This window comes from Diorhabda sublineata, chromosome 9 (genome assembly GCF_026230105.1).
Source record: "Diorhabda sublineata isolate icDioSubl1.1 chromosome 9, icDioSubl1.1, whole genome shotgun sequence".
Classification (NCBI taxonomy): domain Eukaryota; kingdom Metazoa; phylum Arthropoda; class Insecta; order Coleoptera; family Chrysomelidae; genus Diorhabda; species Diorhabda sublineata.
This window is the reverse complement of record NC_079482.1, coordinates 3,223,764-3,250,882: the sequence shown is the minus strand read 5'-3', so window position 1 is coordinate 3,250,882 and position 27,119 is coordinate 3,223,764. Positions and strand designations below refer to the sequence as shown.

The following is a 27,119-nucleotide window of genomic DNA, read 5'->3' as shown; positions in this document are numbered from 1 at the left end:
TTCTTGAAAAATTCTGATGAGATGCAAAAATATCAAAACCGGTCTTCGTACTATATCTTTTTTCCGAAAAAAAGCGGATTATAATTCGAATTAGTCATGTGATTATATTTTTATTTATTACAAACACCCGTGCGTAGTTTACGAATGGGAAAAATATTTTCACAATTCATATAAATACATCGTTTAAAATTGATAATAAATGACACATATTACAACTTTTCAATAATTCGATGTTCGTTTAATATCCTCTGGTGCCGGTGCGGCCGATTTTTTTCCCGATATTGTTTCAAACAACTGTTGTACCGCCATATCCCTCATCAATTTATTACTCCAAATTTCGCCAACAAACTTTCATCGACGCTAACAAACATTTCCAATTAGGTAATTGGAAATATTGAATATACCGAAAATAATAACTCAATTCTTCTGTCGATTGGGGGAAGAAAAATATTCATAAATTATACATAAGTGTTCACAACAACTACATCTATTGGGAGACAGGAAAATGATGTATTTGATTTCCATATTAAACATTTTAAGATTGAGACAATTAGGCAACGATTGCTACTAAAAACATTGGAGAAGTTTATCCAAGTGCAGTCGAAGTTTGTAATGCTGAAAATGGTTCTCTAATGGAAGCCTTTACTTAGTTGGAAAATCAACCAACGTGTTACTTCAACGGCGCTATCCAGAATCGTCTTTGTTCGCTTGTTTATTGGAAATGAAAATGGAGAAGGATTGAAGTCCTTGCAAATCGGGTTTGGACCCCAAAAAGGGGCTTATGCGTGTTAACTAGTTAATCACACCTTTCTACATTTCATTTTTATAGTTTATTATCAAGTATTTCCAGTACAAAATAGAGTTTTTCACTTTGTCTACGTCTAGTTATGTTATTTCTTCGATGGAATCTACCTTGACCCAAGAATGTGACGTTTTCCCTAACCGTTGTAAGTACCCATTCCCAGGGGCCTTCTGCCAACAGTACAACGATCCTACCACCTTCTATTTCCGTTGATCCTTGACCAAGTCGTTTTGGATATCGTGCAATAACTTCTGTTTGACTTTATAACCTCTTGTTCAGCTCTAATTCTTGCGCCAGTAGCATCTTTCAACCATCAGAAGTAGCAATCTCATTATTTCCCATTACCACTTTCGATTCTATTATTTTAAAGGCTTTTTTTTGGATTTATATTCGATTCATGGTTTCCGTGTAACAATATTATAGTCCAGTATCCAGCTCGGCGGGATGGATAAGCGGCGGTAGCCTCTAACGCTAAAAATTTGATCAGTTCCGTTCTCGCTTCGACTAGACTCACTTTCAATCTTCGTATCATTGTCAGAATCGCTGTCATCACTTTCTGATGGTTTTTCATCATCATTATCATCCTCTCCGCAGCTGACGTTCACGAAATTTTATGGTACAATAATCGTTTAACCAATTATCGATCGTGAAGAAATAATTAACCAAATTTTCACCTGGCTCTTGGACTATTAGATAAAAATATTCACTTATCTTATGAAATATGCTTTATTAATGAAATTTAAATAATATTAAATTGAAATTTTAACCAAGTTATACAATAAATTACTTTCTTTACGACTTCGATGAAACTCAATTATTAACTACCCTATTTATAACTTGGAAAGTACTTCATTATTCAATGCTATTAAATAATGATTTAATTATTCAAAAGTCGTAAATAATAAAATTAATATTTTGTTCCAAAGTTGCTGCGGTTGCAAATGAACTATATTAATGCCTCAATGGCCTCATAACTTCTCGGTTTCAACAGGCATTCAACGTCAAAATGTTTAAAAGCCGCGGCACTTTTACATTTCACTATTTAAATAGTTTGTAAATTCAAAGTTTTTCCAGATTTAGTTAATCCCTTTGCAGCTACCGCAAATTATGACGACAGTTGAAACTCACGAAAAATCGCGTTAACGTAGATGGGAATATGTTAATGACTCCAGTCCATTACAAAACAAAAAATATAGTTAAAAAAATGCCCTTTTTCTGGAAATTATGCCCATATCTATATAGTTAGATAACTCACCCCTTCAAAAGATTTTTTTTGGTTGACCTTCATATTTTTAAAAATTTTTATGCCTTATATATATTATATTTTGAACAATTATCGATTTAATTGTGATAAAATTTATTTTTTATGTCACTTTATTCAGACTCTTTGCCCTGTTTTGAAGCGCTTACAAGTGAATCTTTATTAGCTGTCACGTGTTAATAGTTTGTTTCATGTTCATGTTTGTTTCATTTTCATTTTCATAAATGAATCATGATACAGTAGACCCCAAAGGGGGGCTTACGCGTGTCTGTTGGAGTATAGTTCATTTTCAAGTGATGAAATCTGGTCAAACTGTTGCAAATCTTCATTGTGTCTATTGGTTCAATTGAAATCAGCTACCATAATGAGATAAACAACAAAAATTTCGGGAAATATCCTTTATTTCGCTTTTATAGTTTATTTTCAAGCATTCCCAAATCAAAATGGAATTTTTCTTCCTTGTCTATGTCTAGTTTTGCTATTTCTTCGGAGAAGTCTACCTTGTCCCGAGAATTAGGCCTATTTTTTGTTGATATTGAACAGATGTTCTATTTTTCGACATCCTCTTTGCAATAATTGACTCCTTTCTCAATCTCATCACTCTTTTTGTTTTATCTCCATCGATCTTTATCCAATTCGCTTGGATATCGTGCAGTAACTTCTTTTTGATCATAAAATCTCATGTTTAGCTCTAAATATTATGTCAACAGCATCTTCTAATCATCGCGAATCTTTATTAGTTGTCACGTGCTAATAGTTTGATTCATTTGGTGAAATTCGTTCTAATTCATCTTGTTTTGTAAATAAAATTCTTAACAACGGAGAAAGCTTTATATTATAATACTTATAACTGATCCATTTGATGCAATTACATCCACAAAAGAAGTTTTTGAAGCCGCTAGCCAATATTTGCCAAGTATACCCATCTGAAGCTTTAGACATCAAAAATGATTGCTACAACTTCCAAATTTTTCCATTTTTATCTATCTTCTCCAAAAGCACACAATTGGAGTGTGGAATTATCTGCTGTTTTTCATGATTTTGACTCTTAATAAAGAAGTCTTTGGAAACTTGAATTTGCAAATCATTCCACGAATTCTTGAATACTATAAAATCATCATTAACATTTTGTCGGAAGACCTAGGGCTCCATAAATGAATTATGTTACTTCAACAGCATCTTTTAGTCATCGGTAGACCCCAAAGGGGTGCTTATGCGTGTTTGTTGGAGTATAGTTCATTTTGAAGTGATAAAATCTGGTCAAACTGTTGCAATTCTTCATTGTGTCTATTGGTTTAAATGAAATCAGCTACCATAATGAAATAAATAACAAAAATTGTGGGAAATATCCTTTATTTCGCTTTTATAGTTTATTTTCAAGCATTTGTCTATGTCTAGTTCTGCTATTTCTTCTGAGAAGTCTACTTTGTCCCGAGAATTTGGCCTGTTTCGATATTTTTTGATATTTTTCGTTATCTTCTTTGTAATAATTGACTCCTTTCTCAACCTCATCACTCTTTTTGTTTTATCTTCATTGATCTATGGCCAATTCGCTTGGGTATCGTGCAATAACTTCAGCTTCAACTTCAGCTCTAAATATTATGTCAACAGCATCTTCTAATCATCGTGATTGATAGGTCTACTTCACATCAAATAAATACCTTCTAGAAATGATAAACATGTTCGTGATTCAAGGTTAAAACCACAGTTTAGTTTTTCAACTTCTTACTACTCACTCACTACTTAATAATTCAAAAATACGTCTATGGTCTTCCATGGTATTCAATAGTATTGAAGCCATAACTTTTTCATGTAGCAGTTATTTGAAAAACTAATTTTTTGTTATACCAAACAATACTGGATAATAAGAACAGATTCACGATATAATAAATTTTTTGATTATTTATTTATTCCAGCATATATTTAAAAATAGAGGCAACGACTTTATTTCCTTGACCGTTTCCCAGGAGATAATCATCCAAATGTAGAACTGAAGGAAATAGAAAATCTCGAAGAGGAGACTGTATTAGACCTTTGAGACTATTTCTGGCGTAATATGTAATAAGCAAAGGTTTGATCAATACATCAACCTACGTATTATAAACAGCCTACGCGTTCATAGAGGACTCCTGACGGAACAATGTTATTTGAATGAACACCCGAGAAAGAAATATGCGGAAGAAACAAAACAAAAAAACAAAAAGTTTCTGTATTTTTTAATTCTCTTACATTGTAGGTATATACAGCTGAAGCTTAATTAACAAATATTGAAATCATTGAAAACTGTTCAAATTATCATGAAATTCGGAGAAGAATTAATAAAAATATACGAGGGTTGTGGTGAACGTAATGATCTCTCTCTAAAATACATCCAAGTGCAATTGTCACATTCAATAGTCATTTATTATCTAAACAAAAAAGCGCCATATTCTAAGGGATACATCTGGATCGCAGACTTAGAATTGAGACTCAGTAAAAACTGTGACAAAAACTCCAACATCGAAATTCTAAGGTTTCAGCTCAATGTTCTTCCTAGTAAACACTCCTTGGTATGTACCTAACAATGTGAGTGCTCAGGACATCAAAATGCAAAGGTTGCAGGTAAAAATATCCAATCTATCCCAAAAATATGGCAACCATCTTAATAATCTGGCAAAGAACCAAGTAGTACCATCCAACTAGCGAAGGTTGAGAAGACGTTTATAGAAGTCCCCAATATATAATTGAATTATTTATATATCCAAGATATTCTATCCGTCATCTGAACTGTTCTCTAGGGGATAAAGTGCTAGCCTAGCCCACGAGAGATCGTCTTTTTTCTAGGCTTGGGACCGGCAAAACCACCACAAGCAGATATTAAATACGTTGAATCACACATGTGACTGTAGGCAAAACAAACCAATTGAATGACAATCTTAAAAGAGTCCATTAGATACAAATTAGAACCCGTTGGTATTAATATAAACAGCTATGGAGCCGTAGAAGACGAAGTAAGAGTACAACGAGCTCGTGGATGTCTTTAGAACGTTGTATGGCGAAAGAAAGTCAAAAAACAAAAACATCAATTTAGAAAATAACAATTAAACCTTCAATGAAGACATTAATGAATGGATATCACAGCGTAAAAACCAATGGAACCAACATTGAAGTCGAATGAGAGATGATGGTTGAGATCGACCACGAAAGAGTTGGAGTGACGACCTAGAGTGTGAGGAAGATATTAAATGAGAGCCGGGTGATAGACCTATTATAGAAAAAAGCTTACACTGTTTTTGTATTGCTAAGTGGAAACATTTTTTCGCTAATTCGTTAAAGAAGCGTGTGATCTCTGCTCGGATTCACCGTTGCTCTGGAATCGTTTGTCATCTTCTTTTCTTTTAGCTGCTGGAAGAGGTGATAATCGCTGGTGGGTATGTCTAGGGGATGAGGACATACCCGTGCGACCCTCGGCAATATACCTGTGACATTTACGGATGTGCTAAGCGGACATGAAGGTTTTCGCAATACAACATAATTTCGTTGCGACAGAAACCGAATTAGGGTTGTCACTGTTGTTGTATTTAGCCTATCACCTTCCTTCGAAGATGTGTTACATTGGGAATCTTGTTTGTTGGGAATCACATTCATATTTCTGCTAGGAATATTGTAAAATTTATGAATAATTGATGAAATACGTAAATTTTTTTATATATTTTTGTTTCTTTCATATCTAAAGTATCTAATACGTATTAATCTTGTCGAAAAATACCCAGAGGGGGCCAGCTAGAGACTGGGAGAACCTTTACGAACGTCACTATTGATGGACTTAGCTTATCACCTTTCTTTGAAACTGTAGCTCATTGGGAACCTTATTTTAGGTATAGCCCTCGTAGATGGGTTAAATTTTTTGTTTCTATCATATCTACAGTATCCAATACGTATTAATCTTGTCGAAAAATACCCAGAGGGGGCCAGCTAGAGACTGGGAGAACCTTTACGAACGTCACTATTGATGGACTTAGCTTATCACCTTTCTTTGAAACTGTAGCTCATTGGGAACCTTATTTTAGGTATAGCCCTCGTAGATGGGTTAAATTTTTCGTTTCTATCATATCTACAGTATCCAATACGTATTAATCTTGTCGAAAAATACCCAGAGGGGGCCAGCTAGAGACTGGGAGAACCGTTACGAACGTCACTATTGATGGACTTAGCTTATCACCTTTCTTTGAAACTGTAGCTCATTGGGAACCTTATTTTTAGGTATAGCCCTCGTAGATGGGTTGAATTTTTTGTTTCTATCATATCTACAGTATCCAATACGTATTAATCTTGTCGAAAAATACCCAAAGGGGGCCAGCTAGAGACTGGGAGAACCGTTACGAACGTCACTATTGATGGACTTAGCTTATCACCTTTCTTTGAAACTGTAGCTCATTGGGAACCTTATTTTTAGGTATAGCCCTCGTAGATGGGTTGAATTTTTTGTTTCTATCATATCTACAGTATCCAATACGTATTAATCTTGTCGAAAAATACCCAAAGGGGGCCAGCTAGAGACTGGGAGAACCGTTACGAACGTCACTATTGATGGACTTAGCTTATCACCTTTCTTTGAAACTGTAGCTCATTGGGAACCTTATTTTTAGGTATAGCCCTCGTAGATGGGTTGAATTTTTTGTTTCTATCATATCTACAGTATCCAATACGTATTAATCTTGTCGAAAAATACCCAGAGGGGGCCAGCTAGAGACTGGGAGAACCTTTACGAACGTCACTATTGATGGACTTAGCTTATCACCTTTCTTTGAAACTGTAGCTCATTGGGAACCTTATTTTAGGTATAGCCTTCGTAGATGGGTTAAATTTTTCGTTTCTATCATATCTACAGTATCCAATACGTATTAATCTTGTCGAAAAATACCCAGAGGGGGCCAGCTAGAGACTGGGAGAACCGTTACGAACGTCACTATTGATGGACTTAGCTTATCACCTTTCTTTGAAACTGTAGCTCATTGGGAACCTTATTTTTAGGTATAGCCCTCGTAGATGGGTTGAATTTTTTGTTTCTATCATATCTACAGTATCCAATACGTATTAATCTTGTCGAAAAATACCCAGAGGGGGCCAGCTAGAGACTGGGAGAACCGTTACGAACGTCACTATTGATGGACTTAGCTTATCACCTTTCTTTGAAACTGTAGCTCATTGGGAACCTTGTTTTAGGTACAACCCTCGTAGATGGGTTAAATTTTTTTGTTTCTATCATATCTACAGTATCTAATACGTATTAATCTTTTCGAAAAATACTCACAGGTGGCCAACTAGAGACTGGGAGAACCGTTACGAACGTCACTATTGATGGACTTAGCTTATCACCTTTCTTTGAAACTGTAGCTCATTGGGAACCTTATTTTTAGGTATAGCCCTCGTAGATGGGTTGAATTTTTTGTTTCTATCATATCTACAGTATCCAATACGTATTAATCTTGTCGAAAAATACCCAAAGGGGGCCAGCTAGAGACTGGGAGAACCGTTACGAACGTCACTATTGATGGACTTAGCTTATCACCTTTCTTTGAAACTGTAGCTCATTGGGAACCTTATTTTTAGGTATAGCCCTCGTAGATGGGTTGAATTTTTTGTTTCTATCATATCTACAGTATCCAATACGTATTAATCTTGTCGAAAAATACCCAGAGGGGGCCAGCTAGAGACTGGGAGAACCTTTACGAACGTCACTATTGATGGACTTAGCTTATCACCTTTCTTTGAAACTGTAGCTCATTGGGAACCTTATTTTAGGTATAGCCCTCGTAGATGGGTTAAATTTTTCGTTTCTATCATATCTACAGTATCCAATACGTATTAATCTTGTCGAAAAATACCCAGAGGGGGCCAGCTAGAGACTGGGAGAACCGTTACGAACGTCACTATTGATGGACTTAGCTTATCACCTTTCTTTGAAACTGTAGCTCATTGGGAACCTTATTTTTAGGTATAGCCCTCGTAGATGGGTTGAATTTTTTGTTTCTATCATATCTACAGTATCCAATACGTATTAATCTTGTCGAAAAATACCCAGAGGGGGCCAGCTAGAGACTGGGAGAACCGTTACGAACGTCACTATTGATGGACTTAGCTTATCACCTTTCTTTGAAACTGTAGCTCATTGGGAACCTTATTTTTAGGTATAGCCCTCGTAGATGGGTTGAATTTTTTGTTTCTATCATATCTACAGTATCCAATACGTATTAATCTTGTCGAAAAATACCCAAAGGGGGCCAGCTAGAGACTGGGAGAACCGTTACGAACGTCACTATTGATGGACTTAGCTTATCACCTTTCTTTGAAACTGTAGCTCATTGGGAACCTTATTTTTAGGTATAGCCCTCGTAGATGGGTTGAATTTTTTGTTTCTATCATATCTACAGTATCCAATACGTATTAATCTTGTCGAAAAATACCCAAAGGGGGCCAGCTAGAGACTGGGAGAACCGTTACGAACGTCACTATTGATGGACTTAGCTTATCACCTTTCTTTGAAACTGTAGCTCATTGGGAACCTTATTTTTAGGTATAGCCCTCGTAGATGGGTTGAATTTTTTGTTTCTATCATATCTACAGTATCCAATACGTATTAATCTTGTCGAAAAATACCCAGAGGGGGCCAGCTAGAGACTGGGAGAACCTTTACGAACGTCACTATTGATGGACTTAGCTTATCACCTTTCTTTGAAACTGTAGCTCATTGGGAACCTTATTTTAGGTATAGCCTTCGTAGATGGGTTAAATTTTTCGTTTCTATCATATCTACAGTATCCAATACGTATTAATCTTGTCGAAAAATACCCAGAGGGGGCCAGCTAGAGACTGGGAGAACCGTTACGAACGTCACTATTGATGGACTTAGCTTATCACCTTTCTTTGAAACTGTAGCTCATTGGGAACCTTATTTTTAGGTATAGCCCTCGTAGATGGGTTGAATTTTTTGTTTCTATCATATCTACAGTATCCAATACGTATTAATCTTGTCGAAAAATACCCAGAGGGGGCCAGCTAGAGACTGGGAGAACCGTTACGAACGTCACTATTGATGGACTTAGCTTATCACCTTTCTTTGAAACTGTAGCTCATTGGGAACCTTGTTTTAGGTACAACCCTCGTAGATGGGTTAAATTTTTTTGTTTCTATCATATCTACAGTATCTAATACGTATTAATCTTTTCGAAAAATACTCACAGGTGGCCAACTAGAGACTGGGAGAACCGTTACGAACGTCACTATTGATGGACTTAGCTTATCACCTTTCTTTGAAACTGTAGCTCATTGGGAACCTTGTTTTAGGTACAACCCTCGTTGATGGGTTAGATTTTTTTTTTTATCATATCTACAGTATTCAATACGCATTTATTTTTTTGAAAAATATTTTTTTCGAATCAAATTTTTGCTAGATCTATTTCTCTACATAATTATTACATAATCGAATTTTTTCGTCGGAAATTATTGAAACTAAAATAGCAAAATATTTTCAGTGATTATAAAAACTGATAATTTGAAACTAAATTCGCCTTAGAACTTTTTTTTTATACAAAAATAACTAGTGAGAAATTCACGAACCAGGTGATAACCGACAGCTAACACGGTGAGGTTAATATTAATTCCAGGGAAATGCCTCTGCTTTCCTTTTATTTTCATTAGCTTTGTTGGCACCCCTCACTTGACCCTCGAAAGGGGGATGCAAAAAAACAAAAGCCAAGAATCCCTTTTGAAAATTAACGAAGCGTCCTGCTTGGTTTTTCCACAGCCGAGTTGATGCTTGTCGACTACTTGACGTGCTTTTCAATTAACAGACACCTTTTCGTGTAACGTATTTTCATTATATTTCCGTGTATTGTTTAGGATTATAAGTGGCATAATAAGGGGAAATATTCGTTAGTAAGCAAATAAATCTATTTTTGCTAGGTTCGGGAGGGAATTCTACGTGTTTAAATAAAGATTATCGCCCAATGATCACTCGGAATCGCTGGAAAATATTCTGATTTTAAAGAATTTGTTGGTGAACAAATTTTGAAATCACTTTGTTGCAAACAACAATTTGAATCCACTGAAATCGTAACCTCAATTTCCTTATAAACCTTTTTGTATAAAACTTGACCAGACTGACGATAAAGTTCCATAAAACCTCTATCAGATTGTAGCAATGAAGCAGTAAAAATAATTTAATATGATTAGGACTGTGTTCTGAACTTTTCCGATAGATGGGAGATTTTATTGGCGTCTTTAAAGGACATTTCTGTGAAATGTCCGATGTTGAAAGTTTGTAAAAAAAGACGATTTATTTTTATAGGTTAAGAAGACACAACTTTTACCTACTAACAGACAGAAACTTATATAAAACATATTTGTAAATCGATGTATGGGTTTGTAGAAGAAGATTTGAACCGTGAACCCGGTCTCGTCCTAAAATATTATTGTTTACGTTATAATGTAATTCCCATGGATCGAAGATTCTAGAATGTGATTGTTATATATGAAACGAGACTCTAGCAACCATGGAATAACATCGACAAATGTATTTAAATAAATTAAATGTTAAGTGTTTAGTGAATAGTTTATCCTGTAAGTGTAAGTGAATATTTAGTGTATGAATGAAGTATATGAGATAAATTGTGTGTATAAATAATTTCGACGCATATTTCCCTTATAAGCTAGAGTTTCCAAAATAAAAGTGAAAAAAATTGTATCGCTATTCTTAATTGTTCCGGAAAGGTCTAAATGGATTTTTATTGTGGCCAAGGCGTCATATTCTAACCATTAATGTGATAGTATTGAGTTACAACAAACCAAAAAGTCAACAAAAGCCTTTAGGTCATTATTTGGAATAATTCATTTCCATTTTATTGTCAGAAATTATTATTTACTGTTGTTTTGAAGGTAGGATCCTATATTAACTAGAATTTTTCTGTTTTTTTTTTTGTTTTTCGTAGAAATTTGATGACGAATTCAACCTTGACATAATGGAAAATACTCTTCAATAAAAGCAAATGTAATTCGAGACAATTTGTGTTCATTTGTATCGAAAATGGAATGAAAACATTTATGTTTCAAAACTGACTGGTTAGTTGAAAGACTTAGCAAGATGATGAGGACTATAAAGATTGTACTATCAAAACTATTAAAAGTTACCAAATTATTGATGAATTATTATACTATTTCAATCCATTCAATGACCTACAGGCTAAATAATCCCGTGACACCAAAAAATATAAACGTAAACAACTACTTGACGGTTTATTCTTTGTTTCTTCTCATCAGCTTCAGGCAGAACTGGTTCACACGGGTCAGAAGACAAGATTGTTAAATGAGGAATTGATTGGTCAGGAATAAACTCATTCCTAATAGTAAATATGGTAAATTTGTTGTGAAAACAAGAAAATGGTACGTAAATATAACGGTTGGATGAAATTAGAAGATTCATTGAATCTTAGTAATCTCATTTTAACGTTGCCAGGTGGAGGAATTGATAGTAAACGCATGTCCAATGGTGAATTGACGTATCTGAGGTTATTATAACAAAAACACGAAGTATTATTCAACTTTTAATGAGAAAAATTGACAAAAATGACATGAAAATTGAACGAACCGCCGCCATGTTTGACGTTTCACACATAGGGAAGTCCTTATGACAAATGACATATAACTAGAATGCGTGGCGCCATCTACAAATTATGATCCACACCTAACTATTTAAGCTGGATGGAATCTGTTTTTCTTTTAACAGTATGATAGCTTATGAGAGGTATCACCATTTATAAATAAAGATACCAGCGATAAATAGTTGATTAAATTGAGTAATAACTCATATAGCAGATCATTGATTACTCTTGACTTGACTCTAATCATGATTGACAGAGTTTCTAGCCATTGACTGCATCGTCAGCATTTGCAGTATTAGGTTTTGTAGCGAAAATAAGAAAACACATTCTTGCAAATACAAAAAACACATATCAATTGAAAATTATCGGTAATATTGATGCCGCACCATTAATAAAAAACGATATATGTATCAAATTGTGCTGTCTAGAAAAATAATCAAATTCGGGGTTTATAAAGTTTGAGAAAACCGTAGTAAAAAATAAATAATGTTTCCAATAATTATTTCATAAGCGAACAGGAGGATGTTTACGAGAAAAATAAAAAAGTATGAATACACAGATTACGAGGGTAATATAATATAAGGGGAAGGAAGAACGTGAAGAAATTTCATAAAAGGTATACAATGAGATTAGCTGCGCTAGGATCTTTTAGATATGCGATTCCGTATTACAATAAGAAAATATTCGGTCGGAAACTTTAGTCGGGACTTCCTTGTAGACGCGAGACATTTTTTTCATAAAAAAAATTGTCAAAGGGAAATTCTTTTGATATCATATTTTATATATATATGAAAATATTCCAAAGGATATAGTTGTGAAATGATCTGATCCATAGTAGTGATTCGGTATCAGTTCAAACAACTTGAAATGTATGAAATAATTCAAAAAAATCACTCTATTTTATATTTTTGAACAAAATAAAGTTTGTGTACTAACGATTTCATTCCAATGAAATTTGATTTCTATAACTGCAAAGATTATTTGTGATAAATTTAAATTTACATTGAAATTGATAAAATACGAATTAGAATCTCATTTAAATCGCTTATACATTCCCTCTTCGCTTGTATAAAAACCATTTCGAAAAATTATTACCTACGATTTTCGAATTTTTATCATTAAATATGTGTACTTTGCTATTTCAACGATTATAATTGTGTACTAATGATTTTTTAATCTATTTTGTAAATATTGAGATGTTTGTCCTATGTAAACGGCATCACAATTATTACGAATTAGTTTTATGCGATATTTTTTGAGTTATATTTTCTGAACTGATAACCCTTTATGAGTTTTTTGGTCATAGCAATCATATTTCATTGTCGATAAGTAGTTTATTGTAATTAGACACTGAGATATTGAGATATATGAAAGGTTATTATGATAAAAAGAAGAGGATAAGGTAGTTCATTTATTTAATGCAGTTCTTGAAGTCAACTAAAAATGCCTTCAAGATTGGTAGACCAAAGAAGATTACTATTAATAAGAATACTTGGATGCTATACAAAGTCTTGTATGCCAAACACCTGTGAGTCCTGCTGAACCAAAAACTGACATTCAAGGACAACATCTACTACATAGTGGACCAGAGGACGACTAGCTGAAGACGTAGTAGGCGATCCAAGCTGGAACTGAAAAGAAAGGTCCTTATTTCCATAATGCTGTCAGCGTCTACACCAAAAGAAGCTTCAAGAACCCCTTTTGGAACAGCAGGATCCAGTAGATCTGGACAAAAAGACGATCAAGGAAGAAGATTTTAAAATCTGATGATCTACCCCAATTAATAACTGACGACGATGGATTAATCAGTTATCCAAGGCCAAGAGAATAGCTGGATCACGATAGAATAAAAGAAGGGATCGAGGTTAGGAAAGATCTCACCAGCTGAAGACGTAGTAGGCGATCCAAGCTGGAACTGAAAAGAAAGGTCTACCACATCAGGGCCATCCATAATGCTATGAGCATCTACACCAACAGAAGCTATAAGTCGAGTAAAAGCCTGAGTAAGCATTGAACAGCAGGATTCATGAAGAAGATTTTAAAATCTGATGATCTACTCCAATTAATAACTAACGACGATGGATTAATCAGTTATCCAAGGCCAAGAGAATAGCTGGATCACGATAGAATAAAAGAAGAAGAACAAAGAGGGAAGATGGAGAAATCCTATTGATCGAGGTTAGGAAAGATCTCGAGTAGCAACAGCTTGAGTAAGTGGCTTATTCCTTATAGTACACGGCCAGATACTTTCTCTGAAGAGAAAAACGTTTTGGTAGGAGCTGATTTGGAACTAGATGTTAGTGTCGTTTGATATTGTCTTCTATTAGCGAGGAAAATGTTTCGAACGATATTTTGATACCTTTTTATATTTAACCGAGAAATATTGAGTATCCGGAAGTGACACTTGAGAATTATCATAAATTCCGTATTCAATATACGATTTCAAATAACTTTCCGTTCTGAAGAACCACTTTAACTTTTTTTTCTTTCAAATATACGCCATTTTTCATGGCGTGGCGCTAAATACGACATGACATATAAACACCTTTCCAATTCATCTTGTCGAAAGTGCTTCTCCCTACATAAATTCCATCTCATAAAATATATACACGAATAACTGATGTTTTTTCCTCAAACACATTTTTTCTTACTAATAAATATCCCATCTTCATCCAGCATTATCTAGAAAGGTTTTATTTTTTACCCCGATTCCACCCTGAAATTCATCCGAGTGAGACAAGAGGTCAATTGAGGAGGTAGTCTAATAACATCGGATATTTATTTTTAGTAAAGCTAATTGTTTTTGTTTCCTTTATTAACGTTATTCCTTACATCTCGAATCCTTCGGGTTTCCTCTAAAACAATGCCCGACCTACTCGATTTATGCCACGCTCCAATATACTAGCGTAGGCATTTGCTCTATTATCCAGAATATTATCTACAGAACAATGAGCAATATCTTAAATTATTCATGTTCTTGAGATTTAATTGAGTTTCTGACGCGCAATATTCCTAAGAAAGTATGTAATATCATGTTTACTTGTTCGAGTTGTTCAGTTATTAGTCCTAACGAAGAATTTATTGCGAGAATTAAATAACTAATTACCTTCTGTAATTATTGAACTGAATATGGCTCTATAATCCATTTTAGAGGTTATGTAAACAAAAACAAGAATAAGAAAATGTTTATGTTCTCGTATTAATTTGAATTTCTAATTATTTAACTGTTTTGGAGCAAATAATCGAGATAAACATACGGAATTACACCCAAACAACTCTGAAGTACCATACTCTATCTAATTCATATTTCTGATCCACCTACCACCAGGAAAACAGAAATAGTATCATATATATTGCGACGCAAATGATCTGTTGTGACCCCCCCTACTGAGAAACTCAATGTTTAAAGCTGATTTGTTAATCCCACTCCTTTTAAAAAGTCCAGAATCTGGGATTGTTGTAGCAGAGATCTTCGTCTTCTATTTCATACTCCCCCTGGAGTTGAGGATAGGATAAGGATCTTCTCTAGTTACAGTTTCCTAGTAGAGTATTTGTCTGTCTCAGCCCCTGAAGGTTGTCTCAATAATTAGATTTACTCCTATCTACCTTCTTTTCCAATACTTCTTCCACTGTAACTGATACAGAAGGGTTCAGGGCTCTTCTGTATTCACTTTAACGAGATTATCATCATCAATATTATCCCAGAATCCATTAAACAAGTTTGGAGTTTATGATGTTGGAGCTTGAAGGCTCCAGTTCTTTCTGGTGCTTTAGATCTGAATGTATACTATTTAATGACATTTCGTTTCATTTATTGCATGGTATGATGATCCTATTTATTTCTACAGCTTAGTATTTAAGAATTCTTGCAACGCATCCAAATTCTCTAACGTAAATTAGTTAACTAAAATTAGTTAGCCCACAACAAACAACATTAAAACTAGAAAATGATATAAAATATCTGGGTATGTATCTAGATAGGAGATTAACTTGGTGAGAGAATATCTTAACAGAACTGGGTATCAAATTCGAAAAAATGCATTGTTCAAACATCGGAAATGAGCTGGTTCTCTATAAGGTAGTTTTAAAACGAATGGACGTATGGGATTCAACTCTGGGGTACTGCAAGTAACTCCAACATTGAAATCCTCCAAGGATTTCAGAGCAAAGCCCAATTTTACAGATCCCATTCTAGAATCTGAAGAGACCTTGTGCCTCGATCGGAGATGGAACAAAAAAACTAAAGTTGAAGTTACAGTGCTAAAATAAGTGCCAACAATAATGTACTTACCGAGGCAAATGTCAACGTACGTTTCCTTATAAGATTCAAACCAAACAAACTTCCAGTTTCCTTCTTTTTCGATCTCCCTAAACATCTTCTTCCAATTATTTTTCTCGAATATCCTTCTCGATGGCCTCCCTCCAACTTAATCTTCGTCTTCCTCTCTTTTTTCTTCCTCGTGGTGTCCAATTTAAAATTTGTTTGGGCATGCGGTCTTCAGGCATTCTTTGCACATGTCTGTACCAACTGATTCACCCTAATGTCTTCTGTAATCGTATGCTGCACTTTCATGATCTCCCTGATTCTCTCGTTTCTTATTTTTTCACATCTTGAGATTAGTGGGAAAAAAATAATTGACACATTCTTCATCATCATCATGTTATCTACATATTTAAATTCTTGATTTGCTTCAATTATTTCTGTGCAAAATTTTGGCATTCTCTGTAATAATTGGGAACGTTGCTTTCTGACTTCCCTGTCCAATTTGTTGTCCACAACCATTCAATCGAGTTGAGGTTGAACGACTGTGACTGTAAAATAATTTCTTCCAGTACTTTCGTTCTATTGAAATTTTTCAAATACTCCACATATTCGAGGAATACTTGGCAAGAACATTTCCTTCTTCAAAATTCAAAATCTCAACTAGCGTTTCGTTCAAAACATTCCCATACCATCACCTTGCTTCCACCGTGGTTCATTCTTATTTTAGACCCAAAAACCTCAAACTTTGACTCTTCTTCAACCCACTGTAACCCCTTTGACGTCTTCACTGCCATCTTTCCAAAAAGACCAGTTTCTCTTAAGCTGTTTCATGACATTTTTGAGAATTGGACACATTTTTATAAGGCACCTAGGTAAAAATTAATGGAAATCTGGAGCTGGAGATGGAAACTTCAAGATCCAATCATTCAATACCTAATTATAAGCCACATACCGCCACAAATATACTTAGAATGTAGTTGAATTGAGTTTTGTTAGAAAAATCATTCAATACTCAATCATTAGCCTCCAAGTTTTGTTTCGAGGGTTACTTTATCTGTTTTATTCTTCCATTTCCCGTTCCACTGGTTTCCATTGTTAATAATTAGTTTATTATAGTACTAAGAATAAAAATAAATATGTAAATAATTTTCCATGTACTCATACTTATTAAGAAGTAGGAACCTCATCGTGTGGTGCTCACCATTCCCGAAAACGATAATTTTTTTATACGTAGACGTAGAGCTCCCATAAATTAGATTCGAAATAATATTTGCAGGGAAGTATTATAGAAAAATGAGAATTCAATTGGAAAGGAACCGGATGCGGAGAGAAGAAAAGCTCGTAATTAAATAAAAAGACATTTCTACCTGCTTCTTTCCCACTTGTGAACGGGAATTCATGGTAAATTTTGGTTATAAATGATTTCTGCGAGACACGTACTTAATTTGAATTTTCGGGGCACTGATGAAATATTTTAGATGACGAATTCATACAAAAGTTAATTTAGAAGATAATTAAGTTCTTCCAACTTTTATTCTTTATATTATTAAAAACAATATCACGAAACTCATTATTTTGGTTATTTAATCAAGAATTCTCAGTTTTTACTTACTTAAAACGATAATTATATATTTTTTTGGAAATTAAACTGTTTTGTAAGTGGTGAAAGACACTAATCGATAGATTTTTCATGAACTAGGTCTAATATTAACGATTACGAAGTAGGGAATTGTTCGATATTGTTCAACAAGGATACCTTGGGTCCTATGTAGGGTTGAGCTCCTCCTATTTTTTTCTTTTCATGAATAAAATCATTCCATTAGTACTTGGTACTTTATTCATCCTCTTCCATCCAATATTTCTGTTGTTTCCACGTGTCCTACCTTCATTGAACATTCTTAGTACCATTACCCAGATTTCTTATACTGTTGCGTTATTTCCTTATCATCTGTTATTATTTTGTTCTTCTTTTTCATCTTCTTCGGGTTCTTTATTATCAGTCTACCTCTAGATCAGTTATTTAATGCTTTGAAAATTTTATTGAAGTACAATATTTTGAATTCGGCCAGGTATTCAAATATTTCCCCTCCGAATTTCCTAAAGCCCCCAATATAACTCCAGAAATCGAAAGATCGGCAAATTCAAAGTAAAAAATGTCGTATGAAATTTTTTCGACAGAGCAATAGTTTTTGAGTTATTCGCAATTGAAAAGTATGATTTTTATTCAAAAAAACCCCATTTTTCAATGGTTTTGTAACTTTGTTAGGCAGTTTATCGAAAAAAGTGTAATGAACAAAAATGAAGCTTATAAAAAAATAAAGAAACTAAGCTATATATTAAGATTTTAATAATCTACCTAAAGCATAAATATATAAATAGATATTTGAATAATTTTTGTTTTACGTAATTGAGCATTTAATCTGGAATAATTGGAAAAGGGTACATTTTTCAACAAAAAGTCATCAAATATTTTTTAAAGAGCTTAAAAAGATCTTTCAAATGACAAATGATAAAAGTCATTTCGACTGAAATTTCAGTAAAATATGATGTAAAATAGTTAAAGCTAAAAAATTGGCACTAAAACTAAAGCCATTTTATTGAAAATCAAAATTAAATTTATTCCTTGTACCAAATACTTTATTTAAATGTTATAAACGACATCTGAAAGTTTGGCTGACTAGAAATGCATAATTTTGAAAATAATTAGCACTAAATAATACTTTTTTTTTTAATAAAAAAAATTGTTTTACTCATTTTTTCTCCACAACTGTAAGATCTACAAAAACGAATAAACAATCAAATTAAAGCATTTTTTATGACGATTATTTTGATTTTTTTATTGTTTTTGTAGCATAAAAATTGACGGAGTTATAATCAAATTAATCTGTCACTATAGTGCGAGGATTGCTTATCCACAGCCCTTTGACCCTTTATTTATAAAATGTGGAAGGTTTCAAGCCCTTCTAAAATACATAAGCTTGTAGTACTGAAAATTACCTTTAAAATGGTTTTTTGGAGGATGTGATAGCTTCAAAATGAACAGAGTTACATAAAAAATAAGATATTGAAATTTTTTTGGTGAATTATAGGATATAAAAAGTTCCAAATTTTTACGCACGAATTTTTTCTGTTGATTCTAAATTACCTGTAGGTACATTTGAGAGTACCAAGAGATGATATACTTTTAATCTACTATGTATATATATCTATATAATATTTATATTTGTTTTAATTTTTTTTTATCAATTGTAAAAATTTTTTTTAATAAAAATATTTTTTTTTACGGCAGAAAATGAATTTTCATTCATGAAAAATGTCATTGAATGTCATTAAACACTACTTTTTCATTGTATTTTTGGTAAAGGGGTAGTTCTTAAGGGTTGACAGGGTATAGACAATTAAAAATTACTCCAAATAGAGACAAGAAACTTTAATACCAAAAAGAATGCAGAATCTAATAGTTAATAGTCTAATAGATTTATTTTTATTTCATTTTCTGCAAAGGGGTAGTTTTTACAAGCTGAATAGTGAAAATTAATTACTAATTGAAGTTTATTAAAATGCTATGAATTTTTCACAATAAAAATGAAATTGCAATGTTTTAAATCGTTAAAAGATTTTTTCCTACATTATTTTCATCAGAAGGGTAGTTTTTAAAGATTTTTAAGGGTTGATACTTCAAAATATATAAATTTTCTACTGTATAATATGTTAAGATATTTATGCTGCATAAACGAAAAACATTTGAATTGGAAAAAAGTACGAAAAACTATAATATTGGTATGTTTCGATAAGGGGCGGTTTTCACCCCTTAAAAATAATTTGCACACCTTGCGTCCATGTAAATCTTGATGTGGAGGGTGAAATGAGCTTAATTCCAAATTTTCAGGAAAATCGGAGCTGCATCAAAGAATTTGACACAAAAAATATTTATATTGTCAAACTTACTTTCGAAGACGATTAGCGTGGCTTCTGCGCTAACAGCATCTCCCACACCATTTTCAGCAACACATTCATAGTTAGCGTCGTCTCTACCGGCTTTAACTGGTTCTATACGAAGCAAAGAAGCACCGTCGGGGAATTCTTTTACTTGATATCTAGTCTGGGAACCTGAAATGAAGAGTTAATAATAGTACTCAAAACTTTAAACAAGTTTCGTCAACAAGTACATATACAAAGCTAACGAATGGATAGATCGTTAGAGAATAGACAGATGGAAGGAGGATTAGAAGCATTAGCCATTGCGGAATAAATATCAGTAAAAAAATTCTTGCGATGGAATCATACAACGTCGCGACACTTAGAATGAGCTAGGAATGAATATGTGAAGCGAAATGCTGGAAATATAACTTTACAACATCAGGTAAATTGTACTAGATTATTTTCTACATACATCTAACATTCATTAACATCTTTCCCAAAATTTCAGCTCAATGTCCTCATCATTTTGGTGCGAATGATTTTTTGAACGCCATATGTTTTCCATCAATATTGCAACAAATTTAATGCCTGTGTATTTCCAATACTGTGTGACCCAACAATTTTGATTTTTTTTCCTACATACATCCAACATTCATTAACATCTTTCCCAAAATTTCAGCTCAATGTTCTCATTATTTTGGTGCGAATGATTTTTTGAACATCATATGTTTTCCAACAATATTGCAACAAGTTTGATGCCACATATTTCCAATACTGTGTGACCCAACAAAGTTTTGATTTTTTTTCTACATACATCCAACATTCATTGACATCTTTCCCAAAATTTCAGCTCAATGTTCTCATTATTTTGGTGAGAATGATTTTTTGAACGCCATATGTTTTCCATCAATATTGCAACAAATTTAATGCCACGTATTTCCAATACTGTGTGACCCAACAATTTTGATTTTTTTCCTACATACATCCAACATTCATTAACATCTTTACCAAAATTTCAGCTCAATGTTCTCATTATTTTGGTGCGAATGATTTTTTGAACATCATATGTTTTCCAACAATATTGCAACAAGTTTGATGCCACGTATTTCCAATACTGTGTGACCCAACAAAGTTTTGATTTTTTTTCTACATACATCCAACATTCATTGACATCTTTCTAAAATTTCAGCTCAATGTTCTCATTATTTTGGTGCGAATGATTTTTTGAACGCCATATATTTTCCATCAATATTGCAACAAATTTAATGCCACGTATTTCCAATACTGTGTGACCCAACAATTTTGATTTTTTTTCCTACATACATCCAACATTCATTAACATCTTTCCCAAAATTTCAGCTCAATGTTCTCATTATTTTGGTGAGAATGATTTTTTGAACGCCATATGTTTTCCATCAATATTGCAACAAATTTAATGCCACGTATTTCCAATACTGTGTGACCCAACAATTTTGATTTTTTTCCTACATACATCCAACATTCATTAACATCTTTCCCAAAATTTCAGCTCAATGTTCTCATTATTTTGGTGCGAATGATTTTTGAATATCATATGTTTTCCAACAATATTGCAACAAGTTTGGTGGCACGTATTTCCAATACTGTGCGACCCAACAAAGTTTTGATTTTTTTCCTACATACATCCAACATTCATTGACATCTTTCTAAAATTTCAGTTCAATGGTTTCATTATTTTGGTGCGAATGATTTTTGAACATCATATGTTTTCCATCAATATTGCAACAAATTTAATGCCACGTATTTCCAATACTGTGTGACCCAACAATTTTGATTTTTTTTCCTACATACATCCAACATTCATTAACATCTTTCCCAAAATTTTAGCTCAATGGTTTCATTATTTTGGTGCGAATGATTTTTGAACATCATATGTTTTCCAACAATATTGCAACAAGTTTGGTGGCACGTATTTCCAATACTGTGCGACCCAAAAAAGTTTTGATTTTTTTCCTACATACATTCAACATTCATTAATTTGAACATCATATGTTTTCCAACAATATTGCAACAAGTTTGATGCCACGTATTCCCAATACTGTGTGACCCAACAAAGTTTTGATTTTTTTCCTACATACATCCAACATTCATTAACATCTTTCCCAAAATTTTAGCTCAATGGTTTCATTATTTTGGTGCGAATGATTTTTGAACATCATATGTTTTCCAACAATATTGCAACAAGTTTGGTGGCACGTATTTCCAATACTGCGTGTCCAAATAAAGTCTTGATTTTTTTCTTACATACATCCAACATTCATTAACATCTTTACCAAAATTTCAGCTCAATGGTTTCATTATTTTGGTGCGAATGATTTTTGAACATCATATGTTTTCCAACAATATTGCAACAAGTTTGGTGGCACGTATTTCCAATACTGCGTGTCCAAATAAAGTCTTGATTTTTTTCTTACATACATCCAACATTCATTAACATCTTTACCAAAATTTCAGCTCAATGGTTTCATTATTTTGGTGCGAATGATTTTTGAACATCATATGTTTTCCAACAATATTGACAAGTTTGATGGCACGTATTTCCAATACTGTGTGACCCAACAAAGTTTTGATTTTTTTCTACATACATCCAACATTCATTAACATCTTTCCCAAAATTTCAGCTCAATGTTCTCATTATTTTGGTGAGAATGATTTTTTGAACGCCATATGTTTTCCATCAATATTGCAACAAATTTAATGCCACGTATTTCCAATACTGTGTGACCCAACAATTTTGATTTTTTTCTTACATACATCCAACATCTTTCCCAAAATTTCAGCTCAATGTTCTCATTATTTTGGTGCGAATGATTTTTTGAACATCATATGTTTTCCAACAATATTGCCACAAGTTTGGTGGCACGTATTTCCAATACTGTGTGTCCCAGTAAAGTCTTGATTTCTTTTGTGCATACTTCTAACATTTATAAACAACTCATTAGAATTTCAATGACTATTATAACATTGGAATAGTGACCTATGAAAGTTTGTACATGTTCTCCTTTTGCTATTTTCCATTTTGTTTCTTAAATATCTTTGACTATACTAGGTTTTACTATATTTACTTCAGAATGAAATGGACAGGAGTAAAGATAAAAGATCGACATAAAGTAGGAATCAAGTTGACACGACTACTTCTCTCGTTGAAAAGTTAAAAATATATTAAAATGAGATTACGATGTGAAACTAAATGGAATTACCTCAAAATAAAATTGACCTGAGCTTTATTCTCTCATAAAATATAGTGCAATTATATCCAGGCTTGTTGACAATACGAATACAATAAAACGAAGAATATTAATATCGACTATATGCACAGAATTTTAATATGGCTTCTATTTGACTTTTATACGTTAATTGGCTTTGATAGAGTGAAAAATTGAAACGAAATGATCAAATTACGGAAACTGTATTTCTCTATTGTTTCAAATTTTCCGGTATTCATGGATTATATTATAACCAGCAGTCCACTCCGGCTAACGGTTTTTTCTGTCGAATATAAATAAATTGAAATTGGTTTATCAGGAGTACGTAAAATGCAATGAGGTTAAGGGTGTAATAAAATGATTGTTAAAATGATTCAGAAGTTGCTTCAAATCAAGGAAGGACGGATAGAATGATAGAAACTACGTAATAAATTATGTATTTACTGATAAATACATTGAAAATTAAAGTAATATAATCGAAAACTCGCACTTAATTGTAGTCCTACTTGGAACTTGCAAAAAAATCATTATTATACCTCCTTAACTCGCTACAACTGAATATTGAATCATAAAACTTAAATAGACGAGTAAAATGTGCCTGCTCGTAAGGGCGTTTGGTTTAAACAGGATACCAGACGTGAACTGATCCATTTGTCTAGTAAAACTTCGGTAGTCTTTTATCTGCCGCAAATAATCTTGTCGCCATCGGATTATTCTTGACGATTCGATTATTGCGAAATTTGACGCAATGTTTCTAGGTATAATTGTATTCTGGATAATCTGCTAGCCTTTTCTCTTTATAAAAACTATAAATTGTCTTACATATGAAATCTTGAGTAGTATCAAACTGATTTTCAGTTTTTCTTTATTTGTTCTGTGAATGGTTCACCGCAACCCCTTTCGTGACTACTCGATAAATGAAAATTTATTTACTCTAGTTAATTCGGCGATTCTTAGTATGATTACATTATAAGATTGTTGAATATTCTCCTTTATTAAACATTCGAATATATTTAAAATAACTTGCTGTGTTTGTATATCTAAATCTTTACTATTAAATTCATACTTTTCTTTATTCCCATTACAGTGCGCAATTTTATTTTTTTCATTCGTCCATGGTCTACAGAATGTATGAATTGAATAAATCTCACTAAACGAAGCCACTGCTTATCGCAGACTGTGTATAGTTATCGAAGAAATTGTGTATATACGGCTTCGGCCAATAGAAATGCATTTATGTTTACGATCCGATGTTTTCATTGGTAAACAGTGGATATTATGATTTTGAATAAAACAACTTTTGTTAGATTGCAAGACCGTTGTGTTTATAAAGCATCCATTTCTGTCAAAAAACTACTCCAGTATTGATATTTACGTCAGTTTTTTTCACTTTTTGACATTTCTATTAGTTTTTTCGATTTTTTTGTCATTTATATTAATTTTTTCAAGATTTTTTTGTCATTTCTATTCCGTATTTCATAGTCACGTGTCAGTATAGACATTTCCGTCAAGTTTTTTCCATTTTTGACATTTCTAATCCGTTTTTCATATTCACGTGTCAGTCTAGAATTTCTGTCAGTTTTATTCCCACTTTTTGACATTTCTATTCCGTTTTTCATATTCACGTGTCAGTCTTGACATTTCTGTCAGTTTTATTCCCACTTTTTGACATTTCTATTCCGTTTTTCATAGTCATGTGTCAGTCTTGACATTTCTGTCAATTTTATCCCACTTTTTAACATTTCTATTAGTTTTTTTATGATTTTTTGTCATTTCTATTCCGTGTTTCATAGTCACGTGTCAGTATTGACATTTGCCTCAGTTTTCTTCCACTTTTTGACATTTCTATTCCGTTTTTCATAGCTAGCCTATAAAAATCAACTGTTCGGAATTGGTTAGCTATGTTTAGACGAACCGAAATGATTATTCTGAGCAGTATTGTCAATGGAACGTTTTAGGACTAAATTGCCGATAAATGGTCCCATTTGAATAAGAAGGAAGTTCTGTTTTATTAAGATGATAAAAACGATGTCAAAATTATTTGAATTGCGCTCAAAATTCACCAATGAAGAGGTTATTGCCAAAAATTAAATCTATTTTGATGTCAAAGACAAATCACAATCGAAAAATCTTATCACCACAATTGTCTTTTATTGAATAACAAGAAAATATTTTCTTGTTGAATGTTGTGGGTCGAGTTAGCTTAGGAAGCTTCACAAAAACTTAAGACGCTGTATACCCCGCAACTGTTTCTAGTCTTCAACAAAGCTCAGATTCATCCATCTTTGGAGTATTGCTCGCACATTTAGAGCTCGACTTCCAAGCATACCCTGAAGATGCTCGACTGAATACAGAAGAGAGCGACTTATAGGCTATCTACAGTTGACCATGAACAGCTTAAAGCACAGAGGAAAGGTCACCGATCAGACTTTGTTATACCGATACTACCACGGTAGATACTCTTTCGAGCTCTTTAACACAATCCCACCTAAAGCAATTGTTCGCTTACAGACGCTTAGAACATCAATTTATAGGAAGTCCTTTCTTTGGAGCCTACGGAATCGGCTACCAAGGCATGTCCTTTCCGAACACTACAACTTACAGAAGTTCAAGATCTCGAACCTAAAGCAGTTTTTGCAAGACCTGCTCTTCAAACAGACGTGACCTGGAATCATCGAGTTCGCTTACAGACGTTTAGAACATCAATTTATAGGGAGTCCTTTCTTTGGAGCCTGCGGAATCGGCTACAAAGGCACGTCCTTTCCGAACACTACAACTTACAGAAGTTCAAGATCTCGAACTTAAAGCAGCTTTTGCAAGACCTGCTCTTCAAGCAGACGTGACCTGGAATCATCGAGTTCGCTTACAGACGCTTAGAACATCAATTTATAGGGAGTCCTTTCTTTGGAGCCTGCGGAATCGGCTACCAAGGCACGTCCTTTCCGAACACTACAACTCACAGAAGTTCAAGATCTCGAACCTAAAGCAGTTTTTGCAAGACCTGCTCTTCAAGCAGACGTGACCTGGAATCATCGAGTTCGCTTACAGACGTTTAGAACATCAATTTATAGGAAGTACTTTCTTTGGAGCCTGCAGAATCGGCTACCAAGGCACGTCCTTTCCGAACACTACAACTCACAGAAGTTCAAGATCTCGAACCTAAAGCAGTTTTTGCAAAACCTGCTCTTCAAGCAGACGTGACCTGGAATCACCGAGTTCGCTTACAGACGATTAGAACGTCAATTTACAGGGAGTCCTTTCTTTGAAGCCTGCGGAATCGGCTACCAAGGCACGTCCTTTCCGAACACTACAACTTACAGAAGTTCAAGATCTCGAACCTAAAGCAGTTTTTGCAAGACCTGCTCTTCAAGCAGACGTGACCTGGAATCACCGAGTTCGCTTACAGACGTTTAGAACATCAATTTATAGGAAGTCCTTTCTTTGGAGCCTACGGAATCGGCTACAAAGGCACGTCCTTTCCGAACACTACAACTTACAGAAGTTCAAGATCTCGAACCTAAAGCAGTTTTTGCAAGACCTGCTCTTCAAGCAGACGTGACCTGGAATCATCGAGTTCGCTTACAGACGCTTAGAACATCAATTTATAGGAAGTCCTTTCTTTGGAGCCTGCGGAATCGGCTACCAAGGCACGTCCTTTCCGAACACTACAACTTACAGAAGTTCAAGATCTCGAACCTAAAGCAGTTTTTGCAAGACCTGCTCTTCAAGCAGACGTGACCTGGAATCACCGAGTTCGCTTACAGACGTTTAGAACATCAATTTATAGGAAGTCCTTTCTTTGGAGCCTACGGAATCGGCTACAAAGGCACGTCCTTTCCGAACACTACAACTTACAGAAGTTCAAGATCTCGAACTTAAAGCAGTTTTTGCAAGACCTGCTCTTCAAGCAGACGTGACCTGGAATCATCGAGTTCGCTTACAGACGCTTAGAACATCAATTTATAGGAAGTCCTTTCTTTGGAGCCTG

The 27,119-nt window shown here is 33.9% G+C and overlaps 1 protein-coding gene across 2 annotated transcripts in view; it reads right to left on the bottom strand.

The window, feature by feature from the left end:
• Positions 1-27,119, bottom strand: part of LOC130448602 (tyrosine-protein phosphatase Lar) — a 597,225-nt gene that overhangs the window by 191,181 nt on the left and 378,925 nt on the right. For both annotated transcript variants that reach the window (XM_056786026.1, XM_056786028.1), the window contains exon 5: positions 19,914-20,075. In XM_056786026.1, coding sequence (XP_056642004.1) covers positions 19,914-20,075 — 162 coding nt within the window. The remainder of the gene's footprint in view (positions 1-19,913; positions 20,076-27,119) is intronic.